Source organism: Anolis sagrei, chromosome 9 (genome assembly GCF_037176765.1).
Source record: "Anolis sagrei isolate rAnoSag1 chromosome 9, rAnoSag1.mat, whole genome shotgun sequence".
Taxonomy (NCBI): Eukaryota; Metazoa; Chordata; class Lepidosauria; order Squamata; family Dactyloidae; genus Anolis; species Anolis sagrei.
In genome coordinates, this window is record NC_090029.1 from 32,029,801 (window position 1) to 32,053,511 (window position 23,711).

General features: G+C 41.5%; 1 protein-coding gene across 2 annotated transcripts; it reads left to right on the forward strand.

Moving 5' to 3' along the window:
• Positions 1-1,599: 1,599 nt before the first annotated feature.
• GABPB1 (GA binding protein transcription factor subunit beta 1) lies at positions 1,600-23,582 on the forward strand. 2 transcript variants are annotated; one of them, XM_060755228.2, is made up of 9 exons: positions 1,600-1,887; positions 8,311-8,418; positions 10,214-10,381; positions 11,223-11,417; positions 12,842-12,953; positions 14,253-14,366; positions 16,187-16,372; positions 19,780-19,895; positions 22,656-23,582. In XM_060755228.2, exons 2-9 carry the CDS (start codon positions 8,311-8,313, stop codon positions 22,806-22,808), a joined length of 1,152 nt encoding a protein of 383 aa, XP_060611211.1. In that variant the 5' UTR covers positions 1,600-1,887; the 3' UTR covers positions 22,809-23,582. The 2 variants fall into 2 exon arrangements, with proteins under 2 accessions (XP_060611211.1, XP_060611212.1); XM_060755229.2 differs by lacking the exon at positions 1,600-1,887 and adding an exon at positions 1,949-2,044.
• The last annotated feature ends 129 nt before the right edge of the window (positions 23,583-23,711 follow it).

A 23,711-nucleotide genomic window follows, 5' to 3' on the forward strand; every position in this document is an offset into this window, starting at 1 on the left:
ATTCCACGCTGCCATATAGTCCAGTTCAGAATAGATGTGGGATTTTATATAGCTGTGTGATAGGGACCTTAAGGCCCTCCCCCGCCATATAACCCAGAATATCAAGGCAAATAAGCCACAGTATCTGCTTTGAACTGGGTTATCTGACTTTACACTGTTGTATATTCTGGTTCAAAGCAGATGTGGGATTTTACACAGCTGTGTGGAAGGCCCCCCCTCTCTCTGGGCCCTTCCACACAGCCCTATATCCCAGAATATAAAGGCAGAAAACCCCACAATATCTGTTCTGAACTAGGTTATTCGAATCCGCATTCAGATAATGTGGGATTTTCTTCCTTGATATTCTGGGATATAGGGCTGTGTGGAAGGGCCCAGAGAGAGAGAGAGAGAGAGAGAGAGGAAGAAGGGAGAGAGAGGGCAGAGAGGGGGAAAGGGAGAGAGAGGGAAGGAGGGAGGGAGAGGGAAAGGAGGAAAGGGAGAGAGGGGGAAAGGAGGGAGGGAGAGAGAGGAGGAAAGGGAGAGGGGGGAAAGGGAGGGGGAGAGAGGGGGGAAGGAGGGAGAGAAGGAGGGGGAAAGGGAGAGAGGGGGAAAGGAGGGAGGGAGAGAGAGGAGGAAAGGGAGAGGGGGGAAAGGGAGGGGGAGAGAGGGGGAAGGAGGGAGAGAAGGAGGGGGAAAGGGAGAGAGGGGGAAAGGAGGGAGGGAGAGAGAGGAGGAAAGGGAGAGAGGGGGAAAGGGAGGGGGAGAGAGGGGGAAGGAGGGAGGGAGAGAGGGAGGGGGAAAGGAGGGAGGGAGAGGAGGAAAGGGAGAGAGGGGGAGAGAGAGGGGGAAGGAGGGAGGGAGGGGAGGAGAAAGAGAGAAGGGGAGAAGGAGGAGGAAGAGAAGGAGAGAGCGGGGGAGGAGAAAGAGGGAGGGGAAAGGGAGAGAGGGGGGGCAAGGAGGGAGGGAGAAAGGGAAGGAGGGAGAGAGCGAGAGGGCGGGGGAAAGGGAGAAAGGAGGGAGGGAGAGGGAGCGGGGAAGGCGGGAGGGAGAGAGGGAGGGGTGAAGGAGAGAGGGAGAGGGAGGGGGAAAGGGAGAGAGGGGGGAAGGAGGGAGAAAGAGAGAGGGGGAGGAGAAAGAGAGAGGGGAAGGAGAGAGAGGGGGCAAGGAGGGAGGGAGAGAAGAGGGGAAGAGAGCAAGGAGGGAGAGAAGAGGGAGAGGGAAAGGGAGAGAGAGCGGGGAGGGAGGGAAAGGGAGAGAGGGAGGGGAAAGGGAGAGAGAGGGGGGGGAGAGAGAGGGAGCCCTTCCACACAGCTGTATACAATCCCACATTATCTGCTTAGAATCCCATTATCTGCTTAATAACAGTGCGGAGCCAGATAGCCCAGTTCAAAGCAAATATTGTGGCATTTTCTGCCTTGATATTCTGGGCTATAAGGCTGAACTCCCTCCCTCGGAGGCCGAACTCCCTCCCTCCCAAGGCGGGAAAAGCAGCCACCTTCAAACATGGCGGCTCCCTTGCTGGCTTCTGCGCCTGCGCGGATTTCAAATACTAATATCCCTCCGCCACACACTCCCTCCCCTTCCCCCCCCCTGCTTCTTTTGTGAGGCCTCCGAGATACAAAAAAAAATAATCCCTATCTGGAATAAGGAAAGTTGAGTAATAATAAGGAGTGAATATGTTCAGAGTGGTTCCTTTTTGCCAGGCGAAGGGATTTGGGGAAGGAGCAGAACCCTCCTCCGCCTCCTCCTGGCAGAGGCCTGTCTCGTGAAGAGCGCTCCCTGCCGGTGTCCTTCCGCCACAGCGCCGAGAGGGACTCTTTGGCGGGGCTTTTGGGCGCCTCAGAGACGCGGCGGAGGAGGCGGCGAAAGAGGCCTTCCTTGCTTGCTTCTTTCTCCGGCGGAGGCACGGTAAGCGGCGCCCGGCCCTCCCCCCCCCCCTCATTTCCTTCCTTCCTTCCTCTTCCTTTCCGCGGCCAGCCAAGCTTTTCCAGGTCAGTCGGCGCCCTTGCTGGCGAGGCCCCTGCTTGTTACCGGATGTGGAAGTGGATCTCTCTCTCCTGGGCTGGTAAAAAATAATTCCACTTCCCCCGGAACCCGGCGCCTCGTCGCGGCCCTCGCCTCCTCCTCGCTCGCGCCCAGCCAGGATTTCCTGTCAGGCGGGGAAAGGAAAGGCCTTCCTTCCTCCCTTCCTCTCTTCCTTCCTTCCTTCCGGGGAGAAGGCCCTCCTTTCCGCCGCCGCCTTGCCTCCACACTCGGGTCCCTCGCGAGGCCTCCCCGGGTGAACTAGGCCTCTCTAACTCCCCCCTCGCGCCGCTTTTCCTCCCCTGCTTCTGACAGGCTTGAGGCCTACCGTCCCACAGAATGAAAGAGCTGCAAGAGACCACCATGGGCCATCCACTCCAACCCCATTCTGCCAAGGAGCAAGGAAATCACAACCAAAGCCCCCCAGACAGATGGCCACCAAGACTGTTTCAAAGCCTCCACCACATTCTGGGGCAGGGAGTTCCACTGCTGAACACCTCCTCTCCTCACACTGAGGAAGTTCTTCCTAATGTTCAGGTGGAATCTCCTCTCCTGTAGTTTGCAGGCGTTGTTCTGCACCCTAGTCTTCAGGGCAGCAGGAAAAGCACAACTAAAGTCCCCCTAACAAATGGGCATCCAGCCTCTGTTGTCAAGCCTCCAAGGAAGCAGCTTCCTCCACTCTCCAAGGCAGTGAGTTCCACTGCTGAACAGCTCTCCTCACAGTGAGGAAGTTCTTCCTAATGTTCAGGTGGAATCTCTTTTCCTGTAGTTTGCAGGAATTGTTCTGCGTCCTATTCTTCAGGGCAGCAGGAAACGCGCAACCTAAGCCCCCCTGAGAGATGGCCATCCAGCCTCTTGCCAAGCCTCCAAGGAAGCATCTTCCTCCACACTCCAAGGCAGTGAGTTCCACTGCTGAACAGCTCTTCTTACAGTCAGGAAGTGCTTTCTAAAGTTCAGGTGGAATCTCTTTTCCTGTAGTTCGTTTCCAAGCCTCCAAGGAAGCAGCTTCCTCCACACTCCAAGGCAGGGAGTTCCACTGCTGAATAGGTCTCCTCTCCTGACAGCTCTCCTCACAGTGAGGAAGTTCTTCCTAATGTTCAAGTGGAATCTTTTTTCCTGTAGTTTGTTTCCAGCCTCTTGTTTCCAAGCCTCTAAGGAAGCAGCCATATAACCCAGGGCCCTTCCACCATGGGCCATCCACTCCAACCCAATTCTGCCAAGAAGCAAGGAAATCCAAACCAAAGCCCCCTAGACAGATGGCCACCCAGTCCCAGTTTCAAAGCCTCCAAATAAGGAGCCTCCACCACAGTCTAGGGCAGAGAGTTCCACTGCTGAACACCTCTCCTCTCCTCACAGTGAGGAAGTTCTTCCCAATGTTCAGGTGGAATCTCCTTTCCTGTCGTTTACAGCCGTTGTTCTGCGCCCTATTCTTCAAGACAGCAGGAAAAGGACCACCAAAGCCCCCCAGACAGATGGCCACCCAGCCTCAGTTTCAAAGCCTCCAAAGAAGGAGCCCCCACCACATTCTAGGGCAGAGAGTTCCACTGCTGAACATCTCTCTCCTCACAGTGAGGAAGTTCTTCCTAATGTTCAGGTGGAATCTCTTTTCCTGTAGTTTGTTTCCAGCCTCTTGTTTCCAAGCCTCCAAGGAAGCAGCCCTTCCGCATAGCCATATAACCCAGGGCCTTTCCACCATGGGCCATCCACTCGAACCCCATTCTGACAAGAAGCAAGGAAATTACAACCAAAGTCCCCCAGACAGATGGCCACCCAGTCTCAGTTTCAAAGCCTCCAAAGAAGGAGCCTCCACCACATTCTAGGGCAGAGAGTTCCACTGCTGAACAGTTCTCCTGTCCTCACAGCTCACCTCACAGTGAGTCAGGGCAGCAGGAAAAGCACAACCAAAGACCCCTGAGAGATGGCCATCCAGCCTCTGTTGTCAAGCCTCCAAGGAAGTTGCTTCCTCCACAATCCAAGGCAGGAGTTCCACTGCTGAACAGCTCTTCTTACAGTCAGGAAGTGCTTCCTAAGATTCAAATTGGAATCTCCTGTCATTTGAACCCATGGCTCCATTGTATCCTAGGCCTCTTCCACACAGCTGAATAAAGCCCCACGTTATCTGCTTTGGAATATGTAGCAGTGTGGACTCAGATAACCTCACAACCTCTGAGGATGCCTGCCATAGATGTGGGTGAAACGTCACGAGAGAATGCATCTGGAACATGGCCATACAGCCCAGAAAACTCACAGCAATCCAGTGATTCAAGCCATGAAAGCCTTTGACAACACACAGATCTTTGTTAGTTTGATCTAACTTATTTTTTAAAAAGTATTTTCTGCCCTGGGCCCTTTCCACACAGCTGAATAAAATCCCACATTATATAAACCCCCTTGCTTAGTTTCCAATATACCTCACAATATCTGAGGATGCCTAGATGTGGGTGAAACATCCAGCAATAATGCTTCTGGAACATGACCAGACAGTCCAGAAAACTCATAGCAACCAATCCCAGATCTGCTTTCAATTGAAATATATGGCAGTTTGGACTTAAGGCCCTTCTGCAGAGCCGTATATCCCAGAATATCTGCTTTGAACAGGGTTATCTTGAGTCCACACTCAGATAATATGGGATTGTCATCCAAAGGCCGATGTACACCGCCTTATAACCCAGAATATCAAGGCTGAATAACCCACAATATCTGCTTTGAACTGGGTTATCTGAGTTCACATTGCCATATATTCTTATTCAAAGCAGCAAATATGGGATATTATTCTGTGTGGAAGGGGCCCCAGATTATATGACTCTCCACTGCCAGATAATTTGGGATAAACAGAAAACTATGGCTGTGTGAAAGGGCCCCTAGTTTCCAGGGCAGCAGAAAACAACCCTGTTCTTCCTTATAATGCCCTTTCACATATTTATGCTATAATATCTCCTCTAAACCTTCTCTACTGCAGGCTAAACATTCCTAGTTCTTTAAGAACTCCTCATAGGGCATGGTCTCCAGACCTTTGATCATTTTAGTCACCCTCCTCTGGACATTTTCCGCTTAGAGTCAATATCTCTTCTGAAGTGTGGGGCCCAGAATTGGGCACAGTGTTATTCCAAGTGAGGTCTGTCCAAGGCAGAATACAAAGGCACCATGACCTCCCACGATCTAGGCACAAGATTCTTGGATGCAGCCCAAAATCCCATTGGATTTTTAAGGTGCTGTATTAATATTGGCTCATGTTCAACTCGTTGCCCACAAAGATTCCAATATCTTTTTCATAGGGACTGTTGGCAAGCCTGGCATCACCCATTCTGTATCTTTTCATTTCATTTTTTTCTGTCTAAGTGTAGTATCTTACATTTGTCCTTGTTGAAATTCATTTTGTTTCTGAGCAGGAGAGGCTTCATTTGAAGGGATGGGAACGGGGCATTGAAATAATGTGTGTTGTTAGGTTGCTGTGAGTTTTTTTGGCTTGTATGGCCATATTCCAGTAGCATTCTCCTAACGTTTCATCTGCATCTATGGCTGATAGCATCTTCAGAGTTCTATTGGCAATGAAGCAAGTGGAGTGTAAATATATCTGTGGAATGTCCAGTGGTCTAGAATACTATTCCATAGCAGATATCAGAAGAGCTGCAAGACCAAGAACAAGCCATGAAAGTAAAGGCAAAGATCAATCTAGAGGAAAAGTATTCTTCTCATACATCAGGGGAACCAATCGATTTGGTGGATCTACCTTGGTTGGGACTAAGAGTTGGATTTATTCCTTAATTTCCAATAACTGGATTGGGTCTGTCTCCTGTGCTCTTCTCGTTACAGGTGACATATTTTCCTTTTGTCAGATTTAGTTTTGCCAAAAAGCAGTCCAAAATGGAGGTACAGGTTGATCACCCTTTATCTGGAATTCTAGAATCCAAAATAATTCCAAATCACCCACATGAGTGGCTAAAATAGTAGCATCTTTGATTTCTGAAGCTTCAGCGCACACAAGCTTAGTTTCATGAATAAATGTTAAAATATTGTATGAAATTACTCTAACCCTATGTTAAGAAATAAAAATGGATTTTGTGTTTAGAATTGGACCCCATCTCCAAGATAGCTCATTTTGTAGGTATATGCGAATACAGATATTCCAAAATCTGAAGAAAAAAAACACATTCAAAACCCATTTGGTCTAAAATCTTTGGATAAGTGATACTTAACCTCCAGTAGGTAAGAACCCTGTTCAGTTTTTTTTTGTCTTCTTTTTAAGACTAGGTAATCTGTATGAAATATGCAAAGGGCAGCAAGTTTTAAGAGAGTATTCAGAACTTCCAGTTCTATATAATCTTTTCAGAGACAATGTACTGTATGGAAAATATTTCTTCCTTTGTTCCCCTAAGAACCATGAATACAATACACAATTATGATGCTTATCAAATTAAATGACCATAAAAATATATAAACACAACTCATAGATTAAAGTGGTTTAGGTGAAAGGAATGAAACCCCATTCTGAACAAGATTATGGCCAGTTTGAAGAAAAAAACACCAAACATAACAAAGTGTTGTTATATATCTTACACCAGTGTTTCTCAACCTTCCTAATGTGACGCCTTAATACAGTTCCTCATGTTGTGGTGCCCATGAAACTATTTATGTTGCTACTTCATAACTGTAATGTTGCTACTGTTATGAATCGTAATGTAAATATCTGTTATGCAGGATGTATTCTCATTCACTGGACCAAATTTGGCACAAATGCTCGATATGCCCACTTTTGAATACTGGTGGGGTTGGGGGGATTCATTTTATAATTTGGAAGTTGTAGTTGCTGGGGTTTATAGTTAACCTACAATCAAAGAGCATTCTGAACTCAACCAACAACGGAATTGAATCAGACTTGGCACAGAGAACTCCCATGAACAACAGAAAATATTGGAAGGGTTTGGTGGGCATTGACCTTGAGTTTTGGAGTTGTAGTTCACTTACATCCAGAGAGCACTGTGGTCTCAAACAATGATGAATCTGGACCAAGCATGGCATGAACACACAATATACCCAAATGTGAACACTAGTGGGGTTTGGGGAAAATAGACCTTGACATTTGGAAGTTGTGGTTGTTGGGGTTTATAGTTTACCTACAATCAAAGGGCATTCTGAACACTACCAATGGTAGAATTGGACCAAGCTTCCCACACAGAACCCCCATCCCTTGAAGGGACTTGCTGGTATGAGCCTACCTCCAGCCTTGCACACTCTCCCTCACCCACACATGTGCACCACACTGCCATGCACCAAGCACGCCTGCTCTCCCCTCCCTGCTTGGAGACAGCCCTCCTCTTGGCTGAGAGGCTAGCCAATCACAGTGGAAGATTGGCTAGCCTCTCAGCCAAGAAGATATATGAGGAGGATTCGCCATCTGTTTCCAAAAAGGAAGGAAAGGATAGGCAGAGAGATCTTCATCCTTCTCTGCCAAAGGGGTTCCTAAGACAATCAGAAATGGCGACCCCTCTGAAACCCCCTCGCAACCCCCCCAGGGGTCCCAACCCCTAGGTTGTGAAACCCTGACTTACACAAACCAAACAGAAATAAACCATTCAACATTAAATTTTGTAGTCATCACAAGAAAAATAAAAATTCCAAAATTGGGTTACAACAGTATCAATACCTGAATTACTATAGGATAATTCAGGAGAGTAGTTCTTCACTAGGTAGCCTATATACCCTAAGGCACCAGATTCAATCTGATCTTGGAAGTTAGGCAAGATCACCACTGGTTAATGCTTGGATGGGAGGCCACCAACGAAGTCACATATTTCAAAGAAAGGAACTGGCAAAATCACTTCTGAGTAATGCCAAAGATAAGGCCAGATCTGGTGGTTTTAGGCTATTTAGGCCACCATGACAATGCTTTAATTAGATGCTGTTTATCTACTTTATTTAGGGCTATTTTTAGAGCAACAGTCAGACAAACTGCTTTCTCTTGACAACAACTCCATGGAAATTTCTGTTTATGTGTACAGTCCAGATTGCTGTTTGTGATGTATAGTGCCCTATATAGTATGTGTTCAGATTGTGCCATAGTCTCCCATACAAGATTCCTTGAACCATGAGATCTTTGGGAAACGTACTTTTTGAGATTTGAGAGAGGACTTTCTTCAATGGCTGGTCTTAAGCGTACTTCTTTGCAAATTAGACTTATGTTGTCCAAAGTCCCATATTACTAATATGTTTTGTTTTTCAAGAAAGTTGCTTTAAAGTTGGCAGTAGATCGATAACACTCTTTCCAGAACTGATGCAAGCCTAATTTTTCAATCTAAAATATTTTACTAGATGTCCCTGGTAGATTTGGGAAAGAAGCTGTTAGAGGCTGCACGAGCAGGACAAGATGACGAAGTTCGCATTTTGATGGCCAATGGTGCACCTTTTACTACAGACTGGGTAATGGAAATACTTTCTAAATGAAATCACATCCTTGATTTTGTGCCTTCACTATTCACTGTTCAATGCTTGTCTTAGAGACTCACATTATTATTAATAATGGCATATGTATTGTCGAAGGCTTTCATGGCCGGAATCACTGGGTTGTTGTAGGTTTTTTCGGGCTATATGGCCATGTTCTAGAGGCATTCTCTCCTGACGTTTCTCTCCTGACCTCACTACCTCTGAGGATGCTAGCCATAGATGCAGGCGAAACGTCAGGAGATAATTCCTCTAGAACATGGACATATAGCCCGAAAAAACCTACAACAACCCAATAATGGGATATATAGTGTATTTATGGAAGCTTTCTGGCAAGAAGAGATTCCGTTTAATTTCCTATTTGGCTCTGAGATTTAATAAGACACTGGCCTCAGTCTAGCATCCCCTCAGCTTAGCTTAAATATCTACTTGGGGACTGAGCAATTGCTTGCGGTAAAAACCCTGAAGTTACTTGATGTTGCCATTCTGTGCTTTGTGGCAAGCAGTCAGGGGTGGAAAAGATAACACAAAATAAGGCAATGTTCCTTGGAGTTCTGACTTTGTATAAATCTGTGTAAATATCTGATGGAATGTGCAATTTCAACTTTGTGGTAATGTAAGTTGTATTATCTGAGCACAAGGATACATTTAATTAAATGTTAAAGTCTGTCCTGGATGCTTATTTAAAAAACCTGTGCCATTCATTCAATACAAAAACACAAAAATAATTATAATCTTCCTATTTTGTTTTAATTGAAACTTATTTATTTATTTACAGTATTTATATTCTGCCCCTCTCATCCTGAAGGGGACTCAGGGCAGAACACAGAACACATATACGGCAAACATTCAATGCCGATTATACAATGACAAGACAGACAAAATAGATAGAGGTATATATATAGGCTTTTCCCATCCTTCGACATATTAAAGGCTGTGCTCAGTTCCGGCCATGGGGAGTGGGGTATTGTTGCTCCATCTTCCCTGCCGAAGAGCTTTTTTGTAAACTTCCTCCTTTTTTGGTAGAATCACAGTGCCTAAATACCTACCAGCTTTTTAACATGGTATCTATTTACTCACATAGCTATTTTCGACCTGCTAAGTGGACAGGGAGCTGGGCTGAAGGTCAGGATCTCACCCTAGCTTTGAACTGTCAACCTTTCAGTTGGCAAGATTTACTGCAGCTGGTGATTAACCCGCTGTGCTAAAGAAAGTTATATCAGTAAAGATGGCCTCTATTCCGATTATCAATATTTCATCTGGGTGTCCTTTGGGCAACGTCCTTGCAGACAGACAATTCTCTCACACCAGAAGTGACTTGCAGTTTCTCAAGTCACTCCTGACACACACACACACAAATCCAATATTGCAAAACCCAAAATGTGGAAAACTGGAAAACTTTTGCCTAGAATATCATAAGAATTTGTAGAAAATTCTACCTTAAACCATGTTCTTTTTCATTTTCCTCTTTGTTATTCAGTGCCAATTCAAAGTAAACATGGCACTATTGTGAAGAATATGGCCCCTTCCACACAGCTGTTTAAAATCCCACATTAACTGCTTTGAACTGGATTATATGGCAGTGTGGACTCAGTTAACCCAGTTCAGAGCAGATACTTGTGAATTATCTGCCTTGATATTCTGGATTATATGGCTGCGTGGAAAGGCCCTTAGTTAACATACAAATAACATTTATATGAATGTAGCTAAAGTTGGAAGAAAGGCCTTGTATTATTTTTGTTTGTTTGCTAACTGTTTGCTTCATATGTTACAGTTGGGAACATCTCCACTTCATCTAGCAGCACAGTATGGGCACTACTCCACCACTGAAGTGTTACTTAGAGCAGGAGTAAGCCGGGATGCCAGAACCAAAGTGGACAGGACTCCATTGCATATGGCGGCTTCTGAAGGCCATGCATGCATAGTTGAAGTCTTACTCAAGGTAACAAATTCTTGGTTTTGCACAGAAGTTGAACTATAAGATGCTTGCACATTGGCATAGTACTAAATGGAAATGCATTTCATTTTATATTATTTACATTCCATCTCTCCTAGTTCTGAGACTACCACACTGAAGTTAAAACAAAATGGCTAGTATTTATCTAGTGTATTTTAGTTCCTTGAGAATTTTTTTCAGTTAAAGCCGGACCATCATTTTTTTTAGTTTAACAACTGACTCTAACTTTCTAGATCCTTTGTTAAGAGCTAGTCACTGGATGACACGATTGCAGATACAATGTTGACAGCGAAGAATGATGCCTTTGCTGCCACAGAAACATCCAATTTGAGCTTTCCTGTAGTAAACCAATGGGCATGTTCTTTTCCATGTTCTTTTAAACATTTCCTTGCATCCAGAAGGCTGCAGCTTTTCTGGCCTTCCTTCTTATAGCAGGTCTTCTGTATTGTTGAAGGCTGTGATGAAATCTTGGAAAGATGTCTCTTAAACTCTGAATCAGTGCATTGCTCAGAAACATAATATCTGCTCTGCTACAGGAGCACTTCCTTGTTATTCTAGTTGATGACCCTGTTTCTCAGAACCCCTGTTTTTTGTGTTGTTTTTGCTATGTTTATAATATTGTTATGGCTGAAGAAGGAAATAAAACCTTGTTGCCTTCCCTTCTGCAAGATTGTTTAGTGAAATCTTCACTTGATTATGTGATTCATGAAATGCCAGCTATAAGATAACAGAAACAGAAGTAACTCTTACACAAGTGTTTTTCGGTTATTGACTCCTGACATAAATGTCATCAAATTGATTTTTGTTGTTGTTGTTTTAATTCTAGCACGGTGCTGATGTAAATGCAAAGGACATGCTGAAGATGACTGCTCTCCATTGGGCTACAGAACACAATCACCAAGAAGTAGTGGAACTCTTAATAAAGTATGGAGCAGACGTCCATACGCAGAGTAAATTTTGCAAAACAGCTTTCGACATTGCGATAGACAATGGTTATGAAGACCTAGCAGAAATACTACAGGTAACTCAGAATTTGCCGCCATAAATCTGTTTTTAGTTTTCCATACCATCAATTTTCTGCCACTGCTATGTATTACCATATATAGTCCTATATAAGTCAACCTATTCATATATATATATGTGTGTGTGTGTGTGTGTGTGTGTGCATGCGTGCGCGCGTGCGTGCAAAGGGCAGGCTTTTGGCCCAGAATTGTGGATTTTACCTTGACCTGTGTGTGTATGTGTATGATGCGGATACGGTTAAACTTGGTTTGCTTGGAGAGAGAGCTTAACTGATGACCAGTCTGCTTTCAGGTCATCTTTCTTTATTGGTGTCCTGAACTACCTGGCCCTTACTAGGTGCATATGGTTTCATCTCACCACTTTCACAGTCCCTTAAATATTTCTTCTATCAGTCTCACTTCTCAATGTGAACCATACTGATACAATTCTAGCTTAATATAACATGCCCTAGTGTATATACCAATGCACTGCTGTAGTTTTCTTTCTTTCGATGTGTTGTTGAAGGCTCTCATGGCCAGAATCACTGGGTTGCTGTGAGTTTTCGGGGCTGTATGGCTCTGTTCCAGAAGCATTCTCTCCTGATGTTTCACCCACATCTATGGCAGGCATCCTCAGAGGTTGTGAGGTTTGTTGGAAACGAAGCAAGTGAGGTTTATATATCTGTGAAATGTCCAGAGTGGGAAAAAGAAGTGGCAAGTGTGAATGTTGCCGTTGGCCACCTTGATTAGCATTGAATGACCTTGTAGATTGAAAGCGTGGCTGGTTGCTGCTTGGTGGGATTCTTTGTTGTGTTAGCTGGCCCTGATTGATTTTTGTCTGGAATTTCCCTGTTTTTTATTGTTGTTTTTTATTTACTGTCTCGATTTTAGAGTTTTTTAAAATACTGTTAGCCAGATTTTATTAACTTTCATGCTTTCCTCCTTTGTGTTGAAGTTTTCCACATGTCTGTGGATTTCAGTGGTTTTTCGTGTGTAGTCTGACATGGTAGTTGTTAAGAGTTGTCCAGTTTTTCTGTGTTCTCAAATAATATGCTGTGTCCAGGTTGGTTCATCAGGTGCTCTGCTATGGCTGACTTCTCTGGTTGAAGTAGTCTTCAGTGCCTTTCATGTTCCTTGATTCGTGTTTGAGCAAGGCTGTGTTTGGTGGTCTCTGTGTAGACTTTCCACAGCTACATGGTATACAGTAGGCTCCCTCAAAGGTGAGAGGATCCCTCTTGTCCTTGCTGAATGTAGCATTTGTTGGATTTTCTTAGCAGATCTGTAGATAGTTTGTAGATTGTGTTTCTTCATCAGCTTCCCTATGTGGTCAGTTGTTCCCTTGATGTATGGTAAAAACACTTTTCCTCTGGGTGGGTCTTTGTCTTTAGCCTCATGACTTGTTGATTCTTTCAGCTCTTTCTTTCTTTCTTTTTCTTGGACATAGATTGCAATGCAGAATCAAATCAACACAAACCCAGAAAGTCCTGACACTGTGACGATACATGCAGCGACACCGCAGTTCATCATTGGACCTGGTGGGGTGGTGAATCTAACAGGTCTGGTATCTTCTGAAAATGCTTCATATGTAGCAAGTATTTGAATGTATATGAGTTTGTCAATAAGTGGCACACCCAGTTCAGCAAAGCTGTTAACAAATCATGTGTATCATTTATTCTATCCTTACAATACAATGTTTTAATTTTGGTTAATAACCTTTGTCAAAACAAACAGCCAACAAAAGGAAAATAAAACACATGTTGGGGCATCAAAATGCAACCTTTAAAAACAGAAACAATGTACCGTAAATACAAGAGTCGAAGAGCAGCACCAAACATTTGTATATGTGAATAGCAGTGAGGATAACAGAGAATTGTTTAAGACTGTGGCAGCACCCTGTGCCAGCAAGCTATTACTTCAGCAGAAATCTATTTTATTATTGTTTCCTAGACTTCACCTTTTTGAAAGAGAAACTCAGACTTTGGGAAAGAATTTGAGAGTTAAAGTTTGGTTTTGGAACCAGACTTTTGATTTGAGGATAGTGATTCCTTTCAATAAAGCAGGGAATGTCACTGAAGGTATCACTATTAGCATTTTCCCATTCATTTCACCATTTTGTCTGTACTATACCCATTGTGGGCAAGATACCATATATACTCAAGTATAAGTTGGGTTTTTCAGCCCTTTTTTAAGGCTCAAAAAGGGCGCCTTAGCTTATACTCGAGTCAAAGTTATTTATCATTTTACTCAGTTATTATTTTATTATATTTATTATTTTACTCTATTTACTATTATTTTTATATTTATTATTTTACTCTATTATTATATTTATTATTGTACTCTATTATTACATATTATATTTACATTTTTATTCTATTATTATTATTACATTTATTATTTTACTCTATTTATCAGTATTACATTGACATTATTTTACTCTATTATTATTATTACATTTATTATTTTACTCTATTATTATTGGAAGGATACGTAAACACATATACATTGAAGAAGCTTAGAATAATGGTTTAATCAGAGTTGAACAATCTTATCTTAAATTACAGTGTTATGTAAATATTCAAAAACATTTAAATTACAGATGCCTCATTTAATGTATTTTATTGGTATCTATTTATTTTGAACTTTACCAGTAGTTGCTGAATTTCTCACCCTCGGCCTATACTCGAGTCAATACGCTTCCCCAGTTTTTTGTGGTAAAATTAGGCACCTCGGCTTACATTCAGGTCGGCTTATACTCGAGTTTATACGGTATATGCAAATAGGAATTCTGTTGAAGCAAATGTCATGCCCTGGATTTGGAAAGAACATGATGATCACTTTATATATTATTTTTGTAGATGACACTGGAATGTCTGCTGTCCAGTTTGGTAATTCCTCAACTTCAGTTCTCGCAACTTTGGCAGCCTTAGCAGAAGCTTCAGCTCCACTGTCCAACTCATCAGAAACACCAGGTGAGAAAAAATACATTATTTCCCTATTAGAAACGAATTCACATTGTTTCTTGAAAGAAAGAAATAAAATGTGCCCCTTCATGTAATCCCACTTCTTTGTAGTGGGGCAGGTGGATGCAGTTTTAAAACAAAGAGCTTTAGTATTCTTGTATGCATCTCATAGGGCACAATTTGTGTCTTTTCTACACAATTCTAAAAAAATTCTCATAATAATGTCAGAAATGCTCAAAAAGGAATCCGTGATTGAATCAAAATAGGAATGTAATTAATGGAAAAGATGAAAGCTCCTGGGTTCTGTCTGATGTCTGACATAAATCATACACTATAGTTTTAGCAAGAAAGCCTTCTGGTGGCCATCCTGTTTTCAATAAACATCAAAGTCCCTTAATTTGAATGCAATCTTGCTGGAATGTAAATATAGAAGGTATCTTACCATTTTGACTTTTTTCCCGTTGACATGTAAAAGAAACAGTATGGATGGGGCCTCCTAAGGAAGCTTCTAAAATGGTAGAGATACCTGATATCTAACTAGAAGACAAAATGAAATATTTAGTCATAACATTCTCTAACAAAAATTCAAGTTTGTTTCAAGCGAGTTAAGTAAAGAGCTGGAATGAAATAAAACAAGATTTATAGAAATGGGGCAAACTCAGACTTTCTTGCTTCGTAAAAATATCAACAATAAAAATAAATATTCTCCCTAAATAGTGTTGCCCTTTCAAACACTACTGTATCAGGTTTTTTCCCCTAAAAAACTAAAAAATCGAGTGAAATACTATACCAAAATTTATATGCCAGGGCAAGGAGCATTGAATTGGAAGACTGGAAGTTCTCCAATATAAATGAGGACTTTTAAACATTATTATTATTATTATTATTATTATTATTATTATTATTATTATTATTTCGTCATACAAAAGGCATAATGGTATTTTGAATCCTCAGGATTCAAAATACCATTATGCCGTTTGTTTGACGAAATAATAATAATAATAATGTATTTATTACCTGTCTTTAATACGACTATCCCTATTTTCATTTACAAGAAGCTCCACAAGTGTTGTACAGTGTTTAATATTTGTAGAAAGATCAATTTTCTTGGTGTTCTTTAAAGATTTTCTAGACCTGTCGCAGTCTAGCTTTAGGCAAGCAATATAATTTCTTATTTATTTATTTCATATCAAAAGCATTGCATAAATTAGTATAAAACAGATAAAAATAGAAGGAGCACAAGCGGCTAAATACCTTTTTGACCAAAAACAGTCAACAGCAATGACACTGTCTGTAGCCTCCAAATTTCTGAAAGTGCGTGATACACTGTTCCTTCTATTGACAGCATTTAAGCATTATCCAAGTGGTTTATGTAGCCAAAATGGCAGCATCTGTGCAAATGACTGAGATGTTATTGGGCTTCAAAGTTTGCAGTTGTCCAAAAAAAATATCTGTAGGGGGAGTAAAACCTCAAAACAGGGCACGACAACCGATTGTGCTTGATGGCTGCAGGATGCCAAATTTTTATGGAGGAATTGAGTGCTTTGTTGCTACATTTCATTTAAATCTCACTGGTAATTTCTAAAAGCAACCTAGTTGATCAGCAAAGTTATTTGTTATTTATTTATCGTGTCAGGAGTGAACCAAGGGTACAATTGTGATGTATTTCAGAAAACACAAAGTTTAAAAACTTGGCATTCTATTAAATGGCCTTTGACCAGTAGCTGACCACTTGGGGTGCCTCTGGTGTTACTCTAAGAAGGTTCTCCATTGTGCATTTGTTGTACCTCGTGTTTATTTATATATTTATTGATTCATTCATTCAATAGTTGTGGCTACGGAGGAAGTAGTGACTGCAGAATCCGTGGATGGTGCAATTCAGCAGGTTGTGAGTTCTGGAGGTCAGCAGGTGATTACCATTGTAACGGATGGCATTCAGCTTGGAAATCTCCATTCAATTCCAACCAGCGGAATGGGTCAGCCCATTATTGTGACCATGCCAGATGGGCAGCAAGGTGAGTTGGAAACAAGAGGGGAAAGAAAACCCAATGCATATAAATATTTGGTGTGTCACTGGACAATCAACTCAGTGTAGTCCAGAAATGCCTTGTGTTGCTATGGAACACATAGCAACACATTATGGAAAAGAAGAATACAAGCAAGTATATAACACTTAAGATCTTTATCTTAAGTCCGCACCATACAATTGCAAGTTGAATACATAAAACCCTGGCTTAACTAAACTAGGGTCTTTTGGCTGTTACCTAAGTCTAGCATTTTTCTTTATATATTTAAGAAATGAATCAGAGCTAGAAGTGGGATGTATGGATCACTCCTGTTTTCTCAGGATCATCACCTTGTTGTCATTTACAATTGATCCGAGATAATAATTAAGTTCGAACCACCCTGGAATCCCTTCTTTGAGGCTGTCATGTCTGAATGGTGATTTGTAAAAGTCTAAATAATGAAAGTTGGATTATACTATATGGGTTAATGGAGTCGAGATCTGTGACCTGCAGCTGAATGTTGTAATTCAGCCAATGATTGTACCTAATGTCACTGAAGAAGTGGAAGTGGATGATGGGATTTCTGGACCTGTTGAGCCTGTGAGCCAGCATGAGATTTTAAGTCCTGAAATTGAGCGTTCTATGTCTCCTGTAATTAGTGAAGGCCACATTCCAGAGAGGGGCCCAGAGAAGTCTTTCTCTAGGGAAGCGAGTACAGGAGATGAATTGCTAGGTGGAGAGGCTAATGAACCAAAAGATAGGAGGCACAGCTTTCGTAAATTCCGAGCTGATTCTCAGACTTGCCAAAAGTCAATGCGCTTGTTAGAGAAAAAGCCGTTACCTGTTTGCAAGGGTAAATGGAATGATTTCATGGCTTTATTAGAAACACGAAAAGGATTTTTCAGCAGTCTGGTCAACATTGATTTTTAAGCAGTATCTTGAATTGAGTTCTAGCTTAGCTCATCAAGGGAATTCTAGTTTCATGTCTTCAGCTATTCAAGTAGGAGCCCCCGGTAGCGCAGTGGGTTAAACCCCTGTGCTGGCAGGACTGAAGACTGGCAGGTCGCAGGTTCGAATCCGGGGAGAGGCAGATGAGCTCCCTCTATCAGCTCCAGCTCCTCATACGGGGACATGAGAGAAGCCTCCCACAAGGATGATAAAAACATCAAATCATCTGGGCGTCCCCTGGGCAACATCCTTGCAGATGGTCAATTCTCTCACAGCAGAAGCGACTTGCAGTTTCTCAAGTCGCTCCTGACATGACCAAAAAAAAAAAAAAGAAACTTCAAGTTTTATGCTTTCAAGTTTAAAGGTTCATTCTTGAGGCTATGTTTTGGATTTCATGTTATCTTTTGTATCCTGATTCTTTTGTGTTCCTAGTTTTTGATTCAACTTTTGTATTATGGATTTTACAGACTATTTCATATTTTTGACTTGGATGTTTTTATTATTTTGCTGCTCTGCCTTTTTTATCTTCTTCAATAAATTTCTTTGCTGATTTATACTGGACTAGTGTGTGGTGGTTAAGTCCAGGGGTGCCCCTGCCCTGGAATACAACACTGAAATGCATTGGTCGGAAAGATCATCAAAATCACGGGAAGAGAAGTGCTCACAAGTGTATCTTCCTTGCCCTGTTCCTTCACTGTGGATGCTCCCCATTCTAAACCTGTCCAGGAATGTATGCTTGTTAAGAGAGTTAACAGTTATAGCTCCCAACATGTTTTCAACATGTACAGGCAGCGACTTGACCTCATGGAGGTGAAACTGTAGCCAGAAGAAAGGGAACAGGGCTGTGGAACTGCATGTCCCCTGGCCATGTGCTCCCATGCCTGCTTTGTTCTATGTATGAACCTGCCTACTCATGGCAGGTTATCATTTGCTCTAGGCAAACCCACATTTGGAAGCTTGGCAGGTACCTAGCAGGGGCAGGCCACTGTAGCAATCTTTCAGTGATAATGAATTAAATTTGTCTAGAAATAACATTGTTTTGTGCTCCTCCTCCTGTTCATCTATAGTAGGTAATAATGTATTTTTGTCGAAGGGTTTCATGGCTGGAATCACTGGGCTATTGTAGGTTTTTTTCAGGCTATATGGACATATTCTAAAGGCATTCTCTCCTGACGTTTCGCCTGCATCTATGGCAAGCATCCTCACTACCTCTGAGGATTCTTGCCATAGATCCAGGCAAAAAGTCAGGAGAGAATGCCTCTAGAACATGGCCATATAGCCCGAAAAAACCTACAACAGCCCAATGTTTTTTTTGTCATTTGTTTTACCTATTGTGCAATTGTTAATTCTGTCGAGTCTCTCAACTGAGGTCTCTTCTACACTGCCATAGAAAATCCAGATTATCTGTTTTGAACTGGATTATTTGGCAGTGTAGACTGGTAAATTCAGTTCAGAGCAGCTAATGTGGATTATCCGATTTGACAATCTGGATTATATTGCAATGTAAAAGGGGCCTGAGATGCTTTTTTGAGGTGGATTAGGGTTTTTTGAGTGATATCACTTTCACTGTTTTCTTTTGAAAATGGCTTCAGTTGAAAGGGAGAAAAATGAAAAATATCATCTAATCAATTTAAAGTAATCAGCATTTTTTAAAATTTTCCCCTTTGGTGCAGTTATGGGTGAGGTTTGGCCCTTATTTTTATAAACCACATCAGAACCTGATAAACAGTTCTTAATCTTAACAATACTGTATGCAAAACAGATTCAATGAACTGTGAATTGACTTGTCTCACAGATTGCAGTTGAGATAAACCATTGTTGGAGACAGACGTGTAAGATTTGGTTAATCGACAGTGAAAGCCAGAGCTCCTTTTCTTGCATCTGTGCTGGAAAATGAGGTCCTTTCTACACTGCCATAAAATCCAGATTATCAAAACAGATAATCCACATTATCTGCTTTAAACTGGAGTATCTAAGGACCCTTCTAGACAGGGCCTATATCCCAGGATCTGATCCCAGGTTTTCTGTTTATCCCAGATAATCTGACAGTATGCACTCATAATCCAGTTTAAAGCAGAAAACCTGGAATCGGATCCTGGGATATAGGGCCTGTGTGGAAGGGCCCTGAGTCTACACTGCCATATAGTCTAGTTCAAAACCGATAATATCTATTTTAAATGGCCATGTAGAAAGGACCGGAGATACAGTTGGATCTGGGATGGGACTCCTGTAACTTTAATTCTTAATGGATCTTGGAGAAGGAGATGGTACTATAAAACTCATCAATATTTGTCCTCTCTCCTCTTCCGAATCCCATCTTTCTATTTCCTCCCAATATTGATATTCTCTGATGAGGGGTGGAAAAAGGTGGGGATTCCAGACTTTGCAATAAACCAAGGTCTATCACAATATTCAAATGCAGCCTTTCAGTTTTCATATGTTTGATGCAAACCTATTTTACTTTCAAGTCCTTACAGTACCAGCAACAGACATTGCTGAAGAAACAGTCATCAGCGAAGAGCCGCCAATGAAGAGGCAGTGTATTGAGATAATTGAAAACCGCGTGGATTCAGCAGAAATAGAAGTAAGGAATCTCTTGGCTGAGATTTTATATCCAGATTTTCTAAACTAAATGTTTGTTCACTTATAGCAGTGGTTCCCAACCTGTGGTCTATGGATCACCAGTGCAATAACTAAAATATGGTCCGTGGCCTCATTGTTACTATACCGTTGCAATGAGAGCGACTGGTTGCGCAAAACCCTCTTATAGTGCCACAACATTAAATATGGTTTTCTGTGAGCGAGCAGATGTTGACTACTGGATGACATATGTTCTGTATCAGAAACTAAAGCTGATGTGGTCTATTAAATGCAATTTAATGAATCAGCACCCCAAATAACCAGCCCAAATCTAAAGTTGACCAAAACCTGATTCGTAACCTTTTTGGTACTAATGTTGGAGAGTGGTCCCTGGTCCAACTAGTCCCTGGTCAAAAAAAGGTTGGGAATCATTGACTTATAGTAATGTGCAAATTAGGAATTGTTTAGTGTTATTAAATGTTCCTTACTAAAAGATTTAATGTGTATATTTTCACACATGCCATGATGGTTGGAAATGTAATTCTTATCCCTGCAGTAATAGTGCAAGTTTTGGTGTAAACAGACAAGCAAAAATTTGGGAAAACCTAATTTTCATGCCATATTTTTTTTCACTACAATAACACAATACAAAATATGAGATAGATAGTTTGTCCATAATTTGTATAAAATAAAGATATTATTGAATTGTGGTTTTTTAAAGGTACTTTACCTTCAGATGGAAGGCCTTCGTTTTTAATCTTTTGTTTCATTTCAGTAAAACACTGTGAGTAGATGGGCAGTCTCCTTTATTATAGTACCAAATAATGATGGAGGTGGATGTTGTGGCTGAAATTAACTTCTTTGTGGAGTATTTTTTTTTCAAAAAGAGCGTATGTAGAGGTCAGAACAATGCTATTTCCATGGCAATTATTTTTAATGCAGTAGGACTGCTTCCTGCCTCTTGCATCATGTAATGTGGTAGCATTTCAGACAGATAATTTGGCTTCAATAAAAGATACAATTTGGGATGTTTTATAGGATGGAGAAAATGTATCTTGCTTTGAACTGAAGTATTTTTTTTATCTTGAAGCAGTCTTCTGTAATCAGGCAACAATAGAGCAGGTGGGTTGAATCAGCAGCTATGTGAGTGGTTGTCAAAATTAGAAATTAGAAATCAAAACAACATTTAAAGAGCAGTGACTTTGGGGGGGAAATATTTAAATATTTCTTTTTGTGGTTTCTGTAATGCAAATACAGGAGCCTTTGCAGTGAACATCTCAACCCTTCTAGGGCCCTTTTCCACACAGCTGAATAAAATCCCAAAATATCTGATTTGAACTGGAATATATAGCAGTGTGGACTCAGATAAGCAGATATTGTGGGATTTTCTGCCTTGATATTCTGGGTTATATGGCTGTGTGGAAGTACCCTTGGTGGTGAGTCCATAAATGACTGAAGATCTTTTCTGGAATGTGTCCAGAGAAGGACGACTAAAATGATCAAGGGACTGGAGAACAAGCCCTATGAACATGTTGAGCCTGCAGAAGAGAAGGCTGAGAGGAGACATGATAGCCATGTATAAATAGGGGGGAGGGAGCAGGCTTGTTTTCTGCTGCCCTGGAGACTAGGATGTGGAACAATGGCTTCAAACTACAGGAAAGGAGATTCCACCTGAACGTTAGGAAGAACTAACGTTAGGAAGAGTTGTTCAGTAGTGGAATTCTCTGCCCTGGAGTATGGTGGAGGCTTCTTCTTTGGAGGTTTTTAAACAGAAGCTAGATGGCCATCTGCCGGGGATGCTTTGAGTGCGATTTTCCTGCTTCTTGGCAGGATGGGGTTGGACTGGATGGCCCACGAAGTCTCTTCCAACTCTATGATTCTATGATTTTCTGCTTTGATATTCTGGGTTATAGGGCTGTGTGGAAGGGCCCTAGATCTGAGTGTTTAGACATACTTCCTTGGGAATCCTGAGAACTATAATCCAAATTTTGAGTAGCGTTTCCTAGCTCTGGCCCCAATCCAGCTACTGGAAATATTTTGGCATTAAGACAGGCCTGTAGCCAGGATTTTGATTCGGGGGTGGGGGCTGAGTTTGATTCGGGGGGGGGGGGGCTGAGTCTGGGTGAAAGAGGGTCTACCCTAGCAAACCCTTTGTATCATTACCCCAATACCCCCATACAGGTTTAGGATCCCAACAATTCTTTACTGCTGGCAGGTGGTACTTGTGACATAAGTTCTAGTGAATCATTTGGGCCACGGAGTTGTGCCTTTGTTTGTAGTTCATCTGTGCGATTTTCTTGCAACAGCTGAGGATATGGTTTCATCAGCTCTGCTGGCTGTTGTATTGGATTATTATTATTATTATTATTATTATTATTATTATTATTTTACTCTATTTATTATTTTACTCTATTATTTTTAATTGAATTTATTATTTTACATTGAGGAAGGCTAGAATAATGGTTTAATCAGAGTTGGACAGTCTTATCTTAAAGTACAGTTTTATGTAACTATTCAAAAACATTTAACCCACTGCTGCCTCAATTAATGTAATTTTATTGGTATCTATTTTTATATTGAAATTTATCAGTAGCTGCTGCATTTCCTACCCTTGGTTTATACTTGAGTCAATACATTTTCCCAGTTTTTGTGGTAAAATTAGATGCCTCGGCTTATATTCGGGTCAGCTTATACTCGAGTATATACAGGTAAGTTTTTCCACACTTGATTGCATGTTTGACAGAATGTTTCTTTATTATAACAGGAGAGAGAAACTCTACAGAAACAGCTGGATGAGGCCAATCGAGAAGCACAGAAGTACCGGCAGCAGCTTCTGAAGAAAGAGCAAGAAGCTGAAGCTTGTAGGCAGAAGTTGGAGGCAATGAATCGCCTTCAGACGAACAAAGAAGCTGTTTGAACGGCTGAATTGAATAAAGCCAGTGAAGGAAACTGCTGTACAAGACGGACCTGTGTTTCACATGGGCGCAAACCTGGGATTACATACTAGAGAAGATGTTATGGACTTAAGCCGTGAGTTCGGGTGAATTTCTTGTATCATATAAACAATCCTCAGAATTTAGACATTTTTTGTGCAAAAATATTTAAAAAGAAATACTGTAAATAGCGGGTTTTTTTTACCGTTCCCAAATTAGTTGCTTACTCTTTTTGAAGGGATCCACAAACATGCAAAAGCCAATGTTTTTTGTGACCTTTTTTTAGTACGAAACTGCAGAAATACAGAACAGTTTTAAGGGTGACCATTGTTGATTTGCACTGACAGTGCGGAAACGAATTAATTATGTGTCGGAGCCAACCCTGAAAGATAGCAACTTAAAAAAAAAGTTTTGCGTAAATACATTTCCAAGTGGAAATAATTTGTACAGCTTTAATGAAGTGGTTGCCCAGAGTCTCTTGAACTCCTTTTTTTTAGAACAAAAAAAATGTAATTTTTTAATATTTAATTTCTGATATATTCGATTAGATTGACATGTATATGAAGCTGATATTTTTTAAACTTTTCGGTTTGTACATATGCTGCATGTTTTTTTTTTTAATATAATTTCTATATACATCTTACATATTTTTCAGGAAAGAAGAGGGAAAATTATGAGAAAAAAAGTCAAACCTATAGAGAAGGCATGGTCAAACTTGGGCCCTCTGGGTGTTTTGGACTTCAACTCCCACAATTCCTGGCCTCAGGCCCCTTCCTTTTCCCCCTCAGCCGCTTAAGCGGCTGAGGGGGAAAAGGAAAGGGCCTGAGGCCAGGAATTGTGGGAGTTGAAGTCCAAAACACCCGGAGGGCCCAAGTTTGACCATGCGT

What these genes read in the sequence shown, in the direction of transcription:
- GABPB1 (XM_060755228.2), top strand. Translation starts at nt 8,311, where the DNA reads ATGTCCCTGGTAGATTTGGGAAAGAAGCTGTTAGAGGCTGCACGAGCA. An exon ending in TAGTTGAAGTCTTACTCAAG is followed by an intron (nt 10,382 to 11,222) that starts GTAACAAATTCT and finishes TTTTAATTCTAG; the next exon opens with CACGGTGCTGATGTAAATGC. An exon ending in CATGCCAGATGGGCAGCAAG is followed by an intron (nt 16,373 to 19,779) that starts GTGAGTTGGAAA and finishes TTTACTTTCAAG; the next exon opens with TCCTTACAGTACCAGCAACA.